General features: G+C 33.5%; 1 protein-coding gene across 1 annotated transcript in view; it reads left to right on the top strand.

The window, feature by feature from the left end:
- The window catches only part of LOC114935869 (single Ig IL-1-related receptor), a 198,255-nt gene that overhangs the window by 170,980 nt on the left and 7,635 nt on the right, over positions 1–19,640 (top strand). Inside the window, exons 4-6 of the mRNA XM_029308786.2 lie at positions 6,802–6,935; positions 8,032–8,196; positions 13,289–13,426. Coding sequence (XP_029164619.1) covers positions 6,802–6,935; positions 8,032–8,196; positions 13,289–13,426 — 437 coding nt within the window. The remainder of the gene's footprint in view (positions 1–6,801; positions 6,936–8,031; positions 8,197–13,288; positions 13,427–19,640) is intronic.

The raw sequence follows: 19,640 nt of genomic DNA, 5'->3' as shown, positions 1-19,640 counted from the left end.
TATCCTTGCGCAAACAAGTAAAACTATGAAAACAAATTTTAAATACTACGAATATTTTTTAAAGTAAATAATCGCTCTCGACTCGAAAGTTTATTCTGATTATCTGAACCCGAAATAATTCGTGAAATATATTTTTTTTAATAACGAGAAAAATATTGCAGTTAGATGTAATCATCAAACAAATAAAATTACACTAAATCATAATTATTACAATCGCAATTTACATTAATGACGCCGTAAATCATTCAAAAAATAGAAGATGGAAGATACACGTGAACTCAGAGAGAATTTCATAGTAATTGTGAGACAATATGGTATTGGAAGAATTTTATCAGAGTTTTATTTTTCTGATTAAAAATTTGCCACAATAAAAAATATTAATATCTGTACTACAAAAATATTTATGTGAAATTACATGATTATGCTGGGTTTCTTTTCGACCCAGCGTAATCATGCAATATTGCTACCCATATGGAAAATTACAGATTATATATAATTTTGTATGAAATATATGAATATTCTTATATATTTTCTCTTATATATATTATATATTTAATAAAGTTCTAATAAAGAAAACCACTAAATTTAAAATTCCAAGTGATTTTGCATAAAAGTAGTAATTTTATCTACATTATAAAACATTTCTTATTAATTATTAATTAATAAATAATAATATATAAAATATGTTGGATTAATTTTACTATAAACTGTGGTATAAATATGAATCAGAGAGAAATTCTTGAAACACTATATTTCCCACGATTACCATGATTTTGAGGGTAAAAATTCAAAGAGAAAATTTTATTCGCGTATAAATAAAAAATACGTGACCTAGGCTTTTTATCTCGACATCGAGGGAAGCGTCACGTGAGAAGAAGCACGTGCGATATACATAAGTGCGAAAGCAAATTGGTTGTAGGACGAGCGTGCGTCGCGTGACAAATTAGCGCGTCCGCTGAGGGATAATTATTCACGCGTCGCGTTTTCTCTCCCTTTCGGCCCGCGATAATATTTCCGCGATTAACGCGAACGTGTTTAAATCCCATAAACCTGACAGCCGAAATCGGAGCGCGCGCATCGATAATTCGCCCCGCCGCTAATTTCATCGGACAAATCGCGCGTAAATCGATAGTATTAGCGCGAACGAGCTCGAATTGGCGAAACGTTCGGCGAAATGTTAAGCCTCGTCTCTGCGGATTAACGACGACATGTTTTATTAAGGGCGCGACGAGATTCGCGCGGATTTGGGAGCCCGAAATGTCTCGAGGGATGTAACGATTGACTCTTTGGAGAAGTAGAAAATTTATTAGAAAAAAACAGATATCGATTTGTTTTTTGTTAAAAAGTACACATTGTGATTATGTTATTTAAAAAGAAATAATTTTAAAAAAAGTGTTATGGTCGTGACACAGAACGTTGCTACATAATATAACAGCATGAAATACAGAAATCTGACGCTTTAACTCAAGCCAACAAGCAGGAATTTTTTAATGCGTTTTTCACATAATTTCATAGATGTTGTAATTATAATAAGTTCGAAATTACTAAATGATTTAATTCTTTGACATATTAGCAAAGCGATAATGATATTGAAAAAGACTGTCGTACAGTCGAAACGTTTATCAGTTGTAACATTATATTGTGACGTATAATAATAAAAAAATTTTTTAATTAATATCTTATAAGCTCGTTAAGTTGGCCTTTTAATGTATCACATATTTTATTAGAAAAGTTTCTCCGCATGATTAATATTTATACTATGTTTAAAGTCAAATTAATCGAACATATTTTATATCTTATTACTGAAATATCCATGTATTTTTACATGGAAATTATTAATTATTAATTAATGTAAAAATATTTAAGTACGCAATTATCCACGTCAGATATTAAAGAACAAATCATCAATTAAATAAGTAATCGGATTAATGATATATTTTTTATATTTTATTTTGTTTATCTTTTAAATAAAAAATTGCTCTTTTCTTTTTTTCAATTCGTTTTCACACAAATCTATTTAATCGTCAATGAATTTAACATAAGATTTTACGAAACCAGAATGCGATTCATCTTGTTCTTGCTTTTCCTTCTTTTTTCTCCGTGTATTAAAAAATCGCTCTTTCCATCGTGTTATTTTTACCGAAAATATTGAAAAATTGTATTAATTCTCTCATTTTCCTCTTGCACGTTTTGTTCCATTCGACACTCGCCTTTTTTTTGACCCTCTTCCCCAACCATTAATGTGTCGAATCTCGCGCAGCTCGCGAGCTTTTTTCCTCCCTTTCCCACCCTGGGAGAGGAGGTGGATTACATGGCATTTTCGCTGCGAACAATCGATAATCTCGTCCTATTGAAGAGAAAAATAGTTTTGTTCGACAAGCGTAATCTATGACTGAGAGAGGAGGAGAGAATTGACGGAGAGGAAAATGGGAATATAGGATAGCAATAGGAAATGAGTAACGAATTTCAAACGAATATAAAAAAAAAAAAACAAGAAACGAAGAGGAAAAACAGATTCGAGCTTTATGTAACAAATTGATCGAAAAAAATTCTCTCGGATATTTATGGAACAAAAGTAGAAGCAATGTAAATTTGTAAGTTTATTTGATAAGTGCATGTATACGTATATGTATAAAAATAATACACAAAACAAATTCCTCTTTCCTTTTATTTTGCATAATTTTTTAAATAACTGTTATTTTTTAAATGACTGTTTAATCTCTGGTTTATCTATACCGACGTCATATATTTTTTCAACACCCGGTGTTTCTTATTAATCGATTAGCAGCGGGAGTATTGGCCATGAAAGTTCAATATATATATATATGCTGCCATCAATTGGAATAGTTTTAATCAACTTAACGGGTCGGAATTTATAGAGCGTTTCGTAGAATCGAGTCAATGATGATCACGTCACTTCAATCGAATAAAGAGCCGCCGTAATACCTGGAACAGACAACCGAGACACAATAATTTTAAATCGCACCGCTCTTCGAATCATATTTATACACTTCAACGTATCGATTTAAATCGATTTACATTTTTTTTTCTCCCACCGATTTAAAATTTATTCAAGCGACCGCTATTCAGAGCTGATTCAAGAAAGCTTTCTACAATGAATTCACGGAATTTATGGAATTCTAGAGTATCCTCGATTCAACCCTTGTCGAGCTTTGAGCTGCCCCCCTCCCATTTTTCAAAAATAGAAAATCAATAGTGCATAATAATGAGATATTTATGAGTTTTTATATCCAGCAAATTAAACATTTTGAGCTCGTTGCATTGGGCAAGAATTTAATGGGGAATTTAATGAGGGGGCCGAGTCAACGTGGACCCCCTACAAAAAGTATTAAATTAATATAAAAGTTCATAAATAGCTCATTATTATGCACTATTAATTTTTTTTATTTTTGAAAAATGGGGGCCAACTCGACAGTCGATTCAGCCCCCCACTATTTAAAAATAAAAATATTGAATCAATTGTCATGGCAGAATTAGAAGCTATTCATGAGCTTTTACATTATAATATTAGCTCATTATTATGCGCTATTAGGTTTTTTATTTTTGAAAAGTGGGGGGCCAGCTCGACAGTCGATTCAGCCCCCCACTATTTAAAAATAAAAATATTGAATCAATTTTTGTGGCAGAATTAGAAGCTATCTACGAGCTTTTATATTATAATATTAGCTTATTATTATGCGCTAATAGGTTTTTTATTTTTGAAAAGTGGGGGGCTAACTTGACAGTCGATTCAGCCCCCCACTATTTAAAAATAAAAATATTGAATCAATTTTTGTGGCAGAATTAGAAGCTATTTACGAGCTTTCAATTTGATATGCGCTATCAATTTTTTTTATTTTTGAAAAGTGGGGGCCAGCTCGACAGTCGATTCAGCCCCCCACTATTTAAAAATAAAAATATTGAATCAATCGTCATGGCAGAATTAGAAGCTATTTATGAGCTTTTACATTATAATATTAGCTCATTATTATGCGCTATTAGGTTTTTTATTTTTGAAAAGTGGGGGGCTAACTCGACAGTCGATTCAGCCCCCCACTATTTAAAAATAAAAATATTGAATCAATTTTTGTGGCAGAATTAGAAGCTATTTATGAGCTTTCAATTTAATATTATGCGCTATAATTTTTTTATTTTTGAAAAGTGGGGGGCTAGCTCGACAGTCGATTCAGCCCCCCACTATTTAAAAATAAAAATATTGAATCAATCGTCATGGCAGAATTAGAAGCTATTTATGAGCTTTTACATTATAATATCAGCTCATTATTATGCGCTATTAGGTTTTTTATTTTTGAAAAGTGGGGGGCCAGCTCGACAGTCGATTCAGCCCCCCACTATTTACAAATAAAAATATTGAATCAATTTTTGTGGCAGAATTAGAAGCTATTTACGAGCTTTCAATTTGATATGCGCTATCAATTTTTTTTATTTTTGAAAAGTGGGGGCCAGCTCGACAGTCGATTCAGCCCCCCACTATTTAAAAATAAAAATATTGAATCAATCGTCATGGCAGAATTAGAAGCTATTTATGAGCTTTTACATTATAATATCAGCTCATTATTATGCGCTATTAGGTTTTTTATTTTTGAAAAGTGGGGGGCCAGCTCGACAGTCGATTCAGCCCCCCACTATTTAAAAATAAAAATATTGAATCAATTTTTGTGGCAGAATTACGAGCTTTCAATTTGATATTATGCGCTATAATTTTTTTATTTTTGACAAATGGTGAGGGGGCACATCTCGACAGAGATCTCGATTCGAGATGAAGACGGAGAGAGTTCACATACCTCGGTCGATGCTATCGACTGTGTCATGCCGCGGGTATCGCGATTTATTTGGCCAACGTAGAGCTGGTAAATTGCGGAGAAAGCGGGCCCGGGTACGGGGCGCTGTACAAACTGCACGATTCTCATAAATGTCATCGCGAGCACATAAACGTCACGCTCGGGCGCGTGCTTCGATCCGCTAAATAGCGGCCAGCGCGGCGCGAACAACAAACAGCTCCCAAAATCGAGCGACGCGACGCGATGAGATGAAAGACCACCCGAATTCCCGTTCGATTTGCTCTTTCGATCAGATAAATCCCGGCAAATCGAATTTTAATCAGCGAACGATACGCAACAGACGAATTTACCGGATATTTGTCCACCGAATCTTTTCGTAGATTGGAAGGGAGAACTTTTCTATATTTTGCAAGAAAATGACGTCATAAAAATTCAGAAAATTATTTCGCAAAAAAGATACATATACTATATAAAACGGGAGAGATTATATCATTTTTCAAGTATAATAAAATATAAAGAGAGTGTATAAAACATATGTTATTTTCTCAAAATATTATATTGTTTAAAAACATGAAAAAACTCAATTTATTTTTCTCGCGTTAAATCTTTCTAGATGTGTAATTTATACCATGAATTGTATTTCTGTAATATCACATTTGACTTTAAAACCGTAGAGTATAATGTTATACGAATTCCCCAACTTTCCACATTTCCATAAATTTACCGTAACCTGAAACACCGCAGACGTTTACGCCGCGAGAGATAAAATAATTCGATTTTACTAAATTTAATTGTGTGTGTCAGGAAAGAAATTTTTTCATACTTTAGTGGAGTTTATATAAATTAAATTTTTGAAAAAAATATATACTTTTTATATATCGTGAACGATCCAATCCGCTTCTATCCAAATTATCCGATGATTATTCAATCGATCGTGCTACTTTATTTTCCCATCGTACTTTACCGTATTCCATCGCACTTTAATCGGACACGATCCCTCTCTCTCTCTCTCTATTCGCTGTACGAAACCCCGAATTTATTTGTTCGCATTTCCACGTCCGCGCTTTTGTTGCGCTGCGAGGCGAAGGCGAAGGGAACGAAAGGGCCGAATGAATGAAATTATGCGGTGGGAATTAATTGCGCGGGTAAGTCGCCCAGCCGCTCGTAATTAAATTAGCATGGCGAAATGTTCCGTGCGTTAAATGATTGTGTAACGGGACGCACAGACTCTCTCGCGCGGCTCGCCGCACCGCAAAATAAAACGTAGATTTTTTTTTTTTTTTTTTTATTTTGTTTAAAAGAGAAAGGGAGATTTTGGGTGAAAGAGGGACAACCATTCGGTCGACAACTGCCGAAAAAACGAACACGGCGGCGCGGAAAATACACACGCGCGTCACCCTCAATGCATTCTAGATTGTAAAACGTGCCCGCAAAAAAAGTGCAGTAATGCCGCATTTTTTCGCGTTGTCCATGCATCCGGAGCGTAATTCGAGGTTTAAAAAATTCGAGATAGCCGGGGAAATGGCGTTCAATTATAGCGAATGTCAGTGATAAAATTTTTTATCAAGTTTTATATTCAAAGAATAGAATGTGTGGGTGCGTTTTTTTTTTTTTTTTGCTTCTAAATGTAAATTGATGATGTGAGATTTATGAGGTGCTTGCAAAAAGCTTTGAATTATTTATATCCTTGGCAATTTGACGACGATTAAATGAGATATATAATTAAAATATGGAATAAAACTAAAAATTAAAATAATTTTAAGTACGCATATTCCCTTAAAATTTGTAAGTTTAAAAAAATTTTTAATCTCCTCAAATTAATAAAAATGGATCAATGTTAGTTAAAATAATTAATAAATCACAATTATTTTGATATTTCAAGAATTAAAAATGTTTGATGTTTCAATGTCTCATCGTCTAGCTGAACGCTAAATTATCGAAAATTTTGAGCTGTTTCCCTCAGAATTTAAATAACTTTTGTGCGCATTTCTGTTTGCAGGGAGAACGACCAGATAGTCGGTTCTTATTTAGAAATCGAGGACGTTACTCTCGAGGATTATGGCGAGTACAAATGCGAAGTCAGCAACGGTGTCGACGAGGAGATTACATTGCCCGCTCATCTATACCGACAAGGTAAATGTTTTGAAACTTTCCATCTTTTTTTCATCTTTTATAACGCTACGATTTTCAGTGAAAATAACTTTGAATTGAATTTTTTCAATTACAAATTATTCCGAGAATTAATCGAACGATATTGCGTGAATTTATTTGATGAAAATTAAAAGGTTAAAATAAAAAAATTGACACTTACATGTGTAATACAATGTATTAATGTATAATTACATTTTTGGATTAATATTTAATTTTGAAAACGTTTCGTAAAAATTTTATTTGAATTAAATCTGAAATATTGTGCGTGAATTTATTTGATGAAAATTAAAAGGTTAAAATAAAAAAATTGACACTTACATGTAATACAATGTATTAATGTAATTACATTTGTGGATTAATATTTAATTTTGAAAACGTCTCGTAAAAATTTTATTTGAATTAAAATGTGAAATATAATGACAAATAAAATAATCTTGTTTGTTATTACAACCAGGCCATTTACTGTCTATTACGGTTTAATGCATTTGCTTCATTTTGAGGCGTTATTCGCGTAAAAACAGACTAGCACCGAATTTATTTTAATAACTGTTGCAAATGGTCCGAAAATGTATCTGACTGTCAAACCGCATGTCAACGCGCGATTTGTTTTATCGATTTTAATTATTATGACAAATTAATGTCAGACAGGAAATTGATACACAACGCGTCACGCAACGATAAAATACCATTTCCAAATTAAATTCAAATTTAATTTGTTGTCAAATTTAACCTCGTGGATGTTTACACTGTAACATTCCATTATTATTGCTCTCTAATATGAATACGTTTAAGAAAACGCAATATGCTTTTTAATTTTGCGCGAAATTTTTTTTATTCAAATTTTTAATTAAAACAAAATATTTTCATATTGAAACATTATACTTTTATATTTTATTTTTATCAAAATATAAATACTATTTTATAATAGATTTTATATAAATAAGCGCATTTATTTTATTTTTGTAAATTTCCATTAAAATTAATTAATTAAATCAATTGAATATTTTTCAATAAAATTAAATAAAATATTTTTTATACTTATTATGTATATTCGATTTTTTTCCTTTTTAATTTGCAGAACCACAATTCGCGTTAAGCCTTCCGAATGGATCCTGGCGGAAGTCTCTTCTGTTAGCGGTTCTCTTCCTCGTTCTGTTGTTATCAGCCGGTGCATTTTATGCGCGTTGCTGGCTGCCACTTGCATTACTTTACAGAGACAAGTTTGGTCGCCTCGAGGAGAACGGTGAGTCTATAAATTGCAAGTAACTTCTTCGCACGATCTCAAACGCTATCTCGAAGACAGGGAAATCGCATCGAGAAATCTATATGAACTGTGAAAATTCGACAATTCTCGAATTTTTAAGAATTTTCAAGGATTTTTTTTTTTTTTTTTTTTTTTATATATAGATTCTAGAGAGTAAAGCCAAGGACTAACGTTCAATTTTGCAGGATCAAGACTTAATCTCTTCCCTGAAATTCTTTTCTTTAAAATTTAAGAGGATTTCTATAACGCGAGAGTCTCTTAACTTAAAAATAAGAACACGCTTTCGCAGAAAATAGAGAGAGAGAGAGATTTATTTCTACAACAAATTCAAAATTGTAAAAGCGCAAAAATTTATCGGGGAAGCTCCACTTGGATTGTAGTTGAATTTTCTTTAGACATAACACCGTATACCTCTCTATCTCGCTCCACTTTCCTAATTCGAAGATCCTTAAACGGTGGAAATCTCATTGTCGGAAGACGGGAATACGGCTGGACGTAAAATCCGAAGTCGCGCTCGAGGATTTTCCCTCTAATCCCAAGGGAGATTCTAAGGAGATCCTAAGGAGGATCCTCGTCTTCGTTTGCTTCTCGTCCTTTTTTTTTTTTTTTTTTTTTTTTGCTCGTGGCAACAAATTTGGGGCGCTGCCGGATAATTATCAGCGACGCTTTTTCGCCCACTTAATTGCGACTCTTAATTACGGTGAGAAGTACCACGGGACTTCGGTATGGAAATTAAAGTGGCTGTTCCTTGATCCTTTTTTCCCTTACGCCGCCAATCGCCGCCTTAATCCTTCCGGCTTTATTTCGCCGTCGTTTTCTCTCCCGCTTCGTTGTTCTCTCGATTTGTTTAAATAATGCTGATAGCGAACCGAGTCCCGCGAGAATCCTTTCACGGACATTTGCGTTTTAATATCCTTCTCGAACTCCTTTTTCCTTCTTTTGCAACTGCATCGTCCGGGGAGTCTTTATTGCAAATTGAAAGGGATGATATTTTATAGAACTGCTTATCTTAAAAGGAACGCGAGATCCAGAAGGATCGCTTTATATAATTTCGTAGGAAACGATCTAGTTTGTGTTATATTAGTTGTGTGAAATTTATATGCTATATCTATAATATTAATCCGTAATAATTTGTAGAAGTGTATAAATTATCAAAGAAAGGATAACGCGAAGAAATTTTCGTTTATAGTTTTATGATTCTAGAATTTTAAATCTCACAAATTAAAAAAAAAATCTACAAGGTTTTAACTTTTTAAAAATATTAACTAATATAAAAAAAGAAGAATTTAAAACACATTTCGAGCATTCGTAGGTTTCTAATGAATTTCAATCTTTCTAAGAGCAAGCAACGAAAGAGAAGAGAAAAGAGGAAAATTTTTGCAACACGCAAAAGACGGTGCACAATATCTTTTTATTCCTACGGGACATTTTTTCTTTTATGGGGAAGAGTTCGCATAAATAGGAGTCTCGATTTAGTTGAAGCTTTGAATGTGCTGCGTCTTTTTCTGCTTTTTTTTATTTACCTTTTTTTTTTTTGCTCACCACCGATCGCACTTTAATTCTTCCCACTCTCTCGCAATTTACTTAAGTAACGCTAATTCCACCAAGAGTAGGAACTTTCAAAGGATTTTATGCGGGTTCCTCTCTTTCTCTCCCGTTCTTTCTACGTGCCATTTCCTGGGGCTTCAATATTTCAGACACTCTAATAGTAATATGAACGATTAAATGATGTAACTCATTAGCGAAACTGTCTCTTTGCAAATTATGCTTATTTATTATATATAAGTAGGATTACATATACATAAATACCTGTTTTAATCGCGCGTTTAGAAATACACTCTATTTACGTATTTATATGCAGAAATGTTCATGTTTGCAGCCTTGGGAATAAAACATTGAAATAAATTCTCCAAATATTCGCGAAAAATTATTTTTCATCAAATTTTCAATATTTCAAAGAATCAAAAGTTCATACGAAATTTCCTTCTCTCAAAAGAGTCGACCAATTTTTATATACAATTTACAGGAACGATTGAATTTTTTCCCGCGCAAGAATCCATTCTCTTTCCTCGAAAAAATCCAAATAAGTTTCGGAGAAATAATTTCGAAATAACACCCGAAATCTTGAAGTCATCCTCTTCGATGTCTCTTTTTCGCCTCCTGTCGAATTGCGGCGTCGCGTCGCGTCGGGTCCCAATTATGCGGAGCCGCAATTTGCGACATTAGCCATGCAACGAGATAATCATTACCCGGCGAACCTCATCGCGGTCGACCGACACAGAAATGATACGTCGCCGACGACGGAGAAGGACTTGGCCGCTAATGACGAAATAGCGTCTCGTGCCGCGCGCGTTCCCGGAATTTATCGGTAATCGTCGTAATCTTCTTCCCTTTTGCACTCGTCATCTTCATATAAGGCGGCGATGTCGTAGAACATTCGGAGAAATCGGCCGCGACGTTTTTCCGTCGTTCGGAATTTTTGCGAGCGAAAGCCTGCGAGAGAAGCCCGCTGCTCTTGAATTTTCGATCCAATATGAAAATCGCTCCATTTTTTAATAGATCGAATACGAAGAATCTATATGTAAATTTTGAAAATTTTTTATTCATTAAACTACGATTTTTTTATTGCCTCGACAGATATTTTTTTTTTGTTTAATTAGATTCTTTTTCACTTTTTAAAAATTTGTGGAAAATATGCTATTAATCTCTTGTTAAATTACTAACGAAATATTTTTGTATTTTATAAATACTATTATATTCTCAGATTACATTTTATAAACTACATTAAAAAAATGACAATTTTACATTTAGCAAATGCATCCAATTTTACAGATTATATGTATATATTGGAAGATTTTTACTCTATTTTTTTTTTTTTTTAATTTTAAAAGGGAACTTGTCAGTTCTAACATTTTTTCAGTTATTTCAGCGATCTCGAGAGCAATTAGGACTTAAATTTTCGCGGAGTCTTCTTCCAATTTTTGTCCCTCTTAAATCCTTAAACTTTACATAAACGATTCAGTAAATATCATCGGGATTATGATAAAAGGTAAAAGCGTACCGTAACCGATTTCCTTAACCACCGGCTGCGTCATATAAGCGCTATTATGGAACACATTATTTACCTCTATCGGTCGTTTCACGCGTTATAATAGTGCGCGAGCGATAACGATTTAATCTATTTCTCGAGTGAACGGTTACGCGCGGCTCTGACTACGCGGGAATAAATTTCGAGTAAACGGAAGCGATAATGCGCGAATTATTACGCTCTCTCCCCATTCGCCCCATCCCCTTTTATCCCCGTTCCATTTAAACTCGCTCTCACGATCGAATGGCTCGCGGAGAGACGCCAAATTTCTGCTTTATATTCATAAAGGGACGCGAATTTCCTTGGAATATTACGCGGAATGTGCGATCGCGTTCCTATATCGCGCTGAAAAGTCATGTGATTTCAAGACGATTCATCTTGGAAAATTAATCTGTCTTTTTGAAATAATTTCGATTTTTATTGATCGAGGATTGAAAATATTAATCTGAAGATTTGAGAGTTTAATATAATTTTTAGAGACTTTGCGAAAATTTATTGAAACTTTTTCAAAACTTTGAATAAATCCTCTTAAGCCGGGTACGAACCTTTGTGAACGTTCACGAATGTCTGATTCATCTTGGAAAATTAATGTTTTTTTGAAATAATTTCGATTTTTATTGATCGAGGGTTGAAAATATTAATCTGAAGATTTGAGAGTTTAATATAATTTTTAGAGACTTTGCGAAAATTTATTGAAACTGTTTCAAAACTTTGAATAAATCCTCTTAAACCGGGTACGAACCTTTGTGAACGTTCGCGAACGTCTGATTCATCTTGGAAAATTAATTTGTCTTTTTGAAATAATTTCGATTTTTATTGATCGAGGGTTGAAAATATTAATCTGTAGATTTGAGAGTTTAATATAATTTTTAGAGACCTTGCGAAAATTTATTGAAACTGTTTCAAAACTTTGAATAAATCCTCTTAAGCCGGGTACGAACCTTTGTGAACGTTCACGAACGTCTGATTCATCTTGGAAAATTAATCTGTCTTTTTGAAATAATTTTGATTTTTATTGATCGAGGATTGAAAATATTAATCTGAAGATTTGAGAGTTTAATATAATTTTTAGAGATCTTGCGAAAATTTATTGAAACTGTTTCAAAACTTTGAATAAATCCTCTTAAGCCGGGTACGAACCTTTGTGAACGTTCACGAACGTCTGATTCATCTTGGAAAATTAATCTGTCTTTTTGAAATAATTTCGATTTTTATTGATCGAGGATTGAAAATATTAATCTGAAGATTTGAGAGTTTAATATAATTTTTAGAGACCTTGCGAAAATTTATTAAAATTGTTCCAAAACTTTGAATAAATTTTCTTAAGCCGGGTACGAACTTGTGTGAACGTTCACGAACGTCTGTAAAACTTGATAATTTAAAAAAATGTAAATTATATTTAAAAAGTTTCAAAACTAAATAATTTAAAAGTTTCACAAGTTTTATACACACGTTCGTAAATGTTTACAAAGGTTCGTAAACGTTCACAAATATCTCCACTAACTGCGCAAAACATTCGCGAACGTTTGTGAACGTTCACGAAAGTCTGTAAAACTAGATAATTTTTGATAAGAGTAAAAGTTTTAAAAATGTAAATTATAATATTGAAAAGGTTTTAAAAACTAAATAATTAAAAAATTTCACAAGTTTTATACAAACGTTTGTAAATGTTCACAAAGGTTCATAAACGTTCACAAACGTTCGCGAAATGTTTTGCGCATTGTTGATGGATATCCAATTTTAAAAAGAGAATAACAAAGAAGTTTTTAATATCATTGTGATTGAACTTTAAATGACTAAAATTGCAAGACGATTAAAAATCTTTTTGTCTAAAAATTATCTATGACAAAAATCATTACAAAGAGATAAATTTTGTAAAATCTCGAAAAAAATCTTTAAAAAATTCTTATACATCTAAATAAGGATGAAATATCTTCTAGATCTGTTAGATTGCTTATCTACGTGTACGGTTATGTATTGCAGATGGGAAGGAATGCGATGCACTGGTGTGCTACCACGAGAAGGACTCGAGTCTAGTGATCGGTATTGTGATACCCACCCTGGAGTCTAGGCATCGATACAAGTGTACAGCTTTGGAGCTGTCTCATCAGAATCACAATTGTGAGTAAGCCTCCCTCCTAATTAGCGAACGAATCTCTCCTCTCGAGAGTCAGATAATTACATAGTCGCGGTAGCAGATGTAATATCGGAGTACCATCTCGAAGGAGAGGCTGCCGGCTCTCTTAAAAAAATCTCTCCCTTCAATCTCCTCTTCGGTGGCACCCTCAACTCTTTTAGAAAAAAAAATATTAATTAATTTTTTCATACATTACTTAATTATATGTATATTGATTATTTTTTTTCGCTGGTCTGTCGAAATCGAATTTTCTGCGACACCCGTTATGTATGATTCAGCAAGAGATGCTTATCGCGTTACATAAGGAACGAGAGTCTTCGCCTTTAAAAACAAAGAAAAGAAGGCGAGAAAAAAAGGGCGACACGACTTGCGCGCTCGATAGACTCCCTATGGAGTTTATTTTGCGGTGCGTTCCGCGGCGATGCGGCAAGTGTAAGAGCCGCAGAGGGGCCGAGAGAGAGAAGGTAAATATTCAGTAGCAAGGCGAATGTGGGCCACGAATTGCCTCTATGGCCCGTTCGGCGACGACGACGACGACGACACGGGTCGATAAACAATTTTACGGGGGTGCAGCTTATGAATTAGGGCTAAATAAAAGCCACTTTCCTCCCTCTCTCTCTCTATCTCTATCTCTCTCTCTTCGCTCTACCGAATTGTGGTGTGGTCGTGCGGAATTGGATTAGCTTTGCGGAGAATGCACCGAGATCGATCGCGGTTTCGAGATAAACTAGGAATTAGAGGCGCGTAATAAGGACGTCCTCGTTTCTCCCGGACGATTTAATTGAGAACGCGGATGCAAATTAGAGGGAAGATCAAACGTGACGCGTGGGGGAGAGTTGCATTTGTTATTTATAGAGTCGAAGTGAAACAAATGAAGACCACCCCGAATAATCGAGGCATCCAAAATGCAAACACTGGCTTAAGAGTAGAGAAACATATCTCTTTAATTAAAAGGCTTGTTACTTCAATTAAATGAAATCAGATTTAGAAATACAAAATTAGATTAATTATTCTAATATATTCTTTTCATTTTCGAGATTACATTAAATACATACAAATTTTTTTAATTAATTTTAAAATTAATGGAAACATGAAGACACACATAGAGAGAATTTTTTTTTAGAATTTACCCTGAATAAATTAATTTATTCATTTTTATTAATTAATACCACAATAAAAATATTAATATCTACCACAACAAGATAAACAAAATGTTCGATTAATTTTATTACGTACATATTAATATTTTTTATTTTTCCCCCCGTGATCCTAAACACCACAAAAGGTTCTTTCAATTGCCTCGAATTTCGCGCAGAAAGCAGAGGGAAGCTAGTCGGTGGACAAAATATATATCGGACTTGGTCTCTTCCTTTTGCTCTATCGCTCTCCAGTCCAATTGCAACTCCGAAACTGCCGCAATGTGGCTAACAATGTAGGGCAATTTTATTTATTTTCTCCCATTTTTTTTTCGTTACTCACGCGACAAGTCGAGCGTCCATTTCATTGCGGAGGTAGGCATTTGTCGGGGCAATTTATTTCATCACCAGGAAGATTTGCAACCGGCCCGGGTGTCACGGAAGGAACCGCCGATCCGTGGGATCGTTATCCACGACAGAAAGGGGTGGTCTTCGCGGACCGCGATCTAACCGAAAGTAATGGGGATCCTTCGGCGGGAATCGTGGGAATCACGGCGACTTGGCAACTTGGCAAATTGAATTAGAAAGTTCGCCGCTCTCTCGGCCGTAGAGTGTCTCGTTTGTCTCCGCAGTATCGAATTAGGTGCACGGAGAGACCCCAATATGTACCACCGCGCCATTTTCGGCCCGAGAAGTTACCGAGAGATGGGTGAGGGTGCGTAAACAAGGAGAGTGAGACACGAGGATACTTTGCTAAGACAATTTAATATACATGCACAGAATTTACCCTGAAAATCATGGAAGAATTTTATGAGTTCTTCTGAAAATTTGTATCACGATAAAAAATTAATATCCACCACAATAAGATATAAAACATATGTTCGATTAATTTTATTACGTATTGACCAATGTTTTTTATTGTAGCAAATATTAATCAGAGAATAAAATAATAAAAATTCTTCCACTACGCGAAGAGAATTTTCTCTTAGAATATACCTTGAAAATCATGATAATTGTTTTGGGACAATATTGTATTGGATACTTTGCTAAGACAATTTAATATACATGCACAGAATTTACCCTGAAAATCATGGAAGAATTTTATGAGTTCTTTTGAAAATTTGTATCACGATAAAAAATTAATAAGATATAAAACATATGTTTGATTAATTTTATTACGTATTGACCAATATTTTTTATTGTAGCAAATATTAATCAGAGAATAAAATAATAAAAATTCTTCCACTACGCGAAGAGAATTTTCTCTTAGAATATACCTTGAAAATCATGATAATCGTTTTGGGACAATATTGTATTGGATACTTTGCTAAGACAATTTAATATACATGCACAGAATTTACCCTGAAAATCATGGAAGAATTTTATGAGTTCTTCTGAAAATTTGTATCACGATAAAAAATTAATATCCACCACAATAAGATATAAAACATATGTTCGATTAATTTTATTACGTATTGGCCAATATTTTTTATTGTAGTAAATATTAATCAGAATAAAATAATAAAAATTCTTCCACTACGCGAAGAGAATTTTCTCTTAAAATATACCTTGAAAATCATGATGATCGTTTTGGGACAATATTGTATTGGATACTTTGCTAAGACAATTTAATATACATGCACAGAATTTACCCTGAAAATCATGGAAGAATTTTATGAGTTCTTCTGAAAATTTGTATCACGATAAAAAATTAATATCCACCACAATAAGATATAAAACATATGTTCGATTAATTTTATTACGTATTGGCCAATATTTTTTATTGTAGTAAATATTAATCAGAGAATAAAATAATAAAAATTCTTCCACTACGCGAAGAGAATTTTCTCTTAGAATATACCTTGAAAATCATGATGATCGTTTTGGGACAATATTGTATTGGATACTTTGCTAAGACAATTTAATATACATGCGCAGAATTTACCCTGAAAATCATGGAAGAATTTTATGAGAGTTCTTCTGAAAATTTGTATCACGATAAAAAATTAATAAGATTCAAAACATATGTTCGATTCATTTTATTACGTATTGACCAATATATTTTTTATTTGTGGTAAATATTTGATTAGAGAAACTTATAAAATTCTTCCAATATCATATATTGCCCCACGATTACCATAATTTTCAGAGAGTAAATTTTAAGAGAAAATCCTCTTAATGTGCAATTGGGGAATAATAAAATTAGCTGTAACAATTGGGCGATTGCTCTATTAATAAGAGAAAACATAATAGATTGTTATTGAAAATTGTGCAACAAAGAATACTAATAATTTAAATAATAATTATTTATATAGGTATATAGGTTCATTATTAAAAAAAATTATTTAAACACATCACATATAATTGCTTTTAAATAAACACAGCAAGAAATGACGAAGATTTTAAATTTTCTCTGTATTTCATGCCTGTTAGTAGCAAAATAAGCAATAATAAAAATAATTGTATTATATAACTGAGATAATTAGTATTAATAACAGAAAGATATAAAAAGATGGAAATATACTGGATACTTGAAATATTCTAAAGCTGAAGAACATTAACCCGAGCTGTTATTGATTTTGAAGAGAATTTTATTGATAATAAAAGCAAGACAAATCAAGCAAATTGAAATAATTACAGCCAGATATTTCGGAGAGAGAAAGAAAAATGTATTTATGTAATCGAACCTTACCTCACATTATCTTAATAATAATTACGTAACAGGCAGAGTTCTCCTAATTGCTCCTAATTACTTAATTATCTTCTAAGCTGATCACTCTTTATAATATAAGATGCGTCGGTTTCGTGCATTCCTGCAGATTTCGCGCACTTTGCTCCCGGACGCAACAACGTCAGCGAGCTAATTACCCGATATCTTACTGCTCTAAACCGATTGCAGAAGCCAAGTGGAGCGTGTTTTATCCGTCGAAGTGCACGATACCATTACGGCATTATATATTATATACATATCCAAACTCGTATCTTTGATCGCGCCTCTACAACATTGCACCTTTGGCACATTTCGTGCGCTCCGTCGACTAATTACCATGTATCCCAATTATGTGGCTTATATATAGGAGACCCCACATCCGGTCTGCGCGTGATGGTCTGCCGCCAAGTTGCTCCAGGGGAGGCTGGCGCGAACGCGAAAGGATGAGCCCTCGAGATTTCACGGGATCGTGAACTTCGTCTATGCGCGGTCGTTTGATAGTCATTGTGAACAAAGTTTCGCTGTCAAAGCGATATCGGAAATCCCGCAGGAGGGAGACCTGTAAATTTTCCCGCGAACCAGCCCCGATCGATTCGGATTCGATTAATCCCCGACACTCTTATCGGGGAGATCTCCGGGAATTTGAATTTTCATGAAATTCCGAATATGTTAATTCAACTTTGCGATAAGACGCGCGTTAATTGAATGGAATTTCCATTTAATTCTATATACACATGAATATTTTGCAGATAATCAGCTTATCCAAGTCTAATTAGAAATTAAGAAGGTGTTCTTGAAAGGAAAGACATCTTTCATGGTTTTTTTTAGCTTTGTTTTATGCAAACGGATTCAAGATATTTTTCTGTGACTGTAATTATCTCAACGATCAATTATTTGAGTACATATATTTACGCGGAAGCAAAAATATCTTATAGAAACGATACGTTTCCTAAATTAAGCCATCCTCGATAACCATATCTATCGGAAACGAATCGCTAGAAGAGCTATTATTTTCTCAACAGTCTCTGATTTAATAGTGATTTTAATCAAACTCCGTCACATTTTCATACACATACCCATTGAGTACATTCTGGATCATCGTTCCATTCTAAGTTAACGAAGTTTTCTCTGGAAACAACGGAGCGTAACGCTCCGGCATCTATTCGGTCGATCAGTTTTTGCTGAACCCGCATCAAGGCTGGGATATATACGTACGTATACACGGTGGCGCGAGGTAAAACTCATACATTACCGATGTAGATTGAGGGGGTGAAACGCGGGGAAAGGGGTAGGGAGGCGCAGCTTTTTATTGCTCACGCCGCAACGTCGGTTTGCTTTCACTTTATCGTCCGTGAAATCCGCAGTCGTCCACCCCACCGGCGGACAATATTTCCAGAGTGCCTCGAAAAAGGGAGCGTATACGTGCAAAATTCAGCACTCTGCCGGAGAGTTGACTCTGTAATCGGACCGCGAATATACGTTTCACAGGAAAAATACCATAACCGACATTTCTGATGAAAATTTGAGATTTATCTGTGTATGTATGTACCTATACGCAGATTTCTCTCTCTCCCCCCATTCCTCTTTCACAATCCGATAACGGTACGATTATTTTATAAAAGTTTTGTTCTTTGAATTTTTTAGAAAGTTTATCTCTTCATTATCGTGAAAGAATAATTGATACATTTTTTTTTCTTTTTTAATTTTACTGTCATCGCGAGGATTAGCAGTATGACAGTTTATCAAAATATAATTAAATAAAATAATGTTTTAAATAATATGTTTTATAACGCTTTAAACTCGATTAATATTTTTGACAGTCATCAGCTGATTTCTGTCAAAATGTATTAACCGTGGATAAGATATTATAACATATTATTTGCAACATATTACTATTTTAATATTTTTTTATAGAAATCAGCTGATTAAAGCGTTAATTTGTCAAGTGAATTTTAAAATAATTATATGTTATAAAAAATAAAAATTGTACATTTTAAATGATACGTTATAATACTTTAAACTCGATTAATATTTTTGACAGTCATCAGCTGATTTCTGTCAAAATGTATTAAATAAGATATTATAACATATTATTTGCAACACATTACTATTTTAATGTTTTTTTTATAGAAATCAGCTGATTAAAGGGTTAATTTGTCAAGTGAATTTTAAAATAATTATATGTTATAAAAAATAAAAATTGTACATTTTAAATGATACGTTATAATACTTTAAACTTGATTAATATTTTTGACAGTTATCAGCTGATTTCTGTCAAAAATAGCAATCGAGGTTAAATTTTTATATGAGCTTTTGCTTAAACTAATAAAATAATAATGAGAACACTTATTG

The sequence above is a fragment of the Nylanderia fulva genome, unplaced genomic scaffold, assembly GCF_048542155.1.
Source record: "Nylanderia fulva isolate GAGA-0341 unplaced genomic scaffold, ASM4854215v1 Scaffold15, whole genome shotgun sequence".
NCBI lineage: Eukaryota > Metazoa > Arthropoda > Insecta > Hymenoptera > Formicidae > Nylanderia > Nylanderia fulva.
Note: the sequence above shows the minus strand (reverse complement) of the source record. Positions and strands in the feature narration are given on the sequence as shown.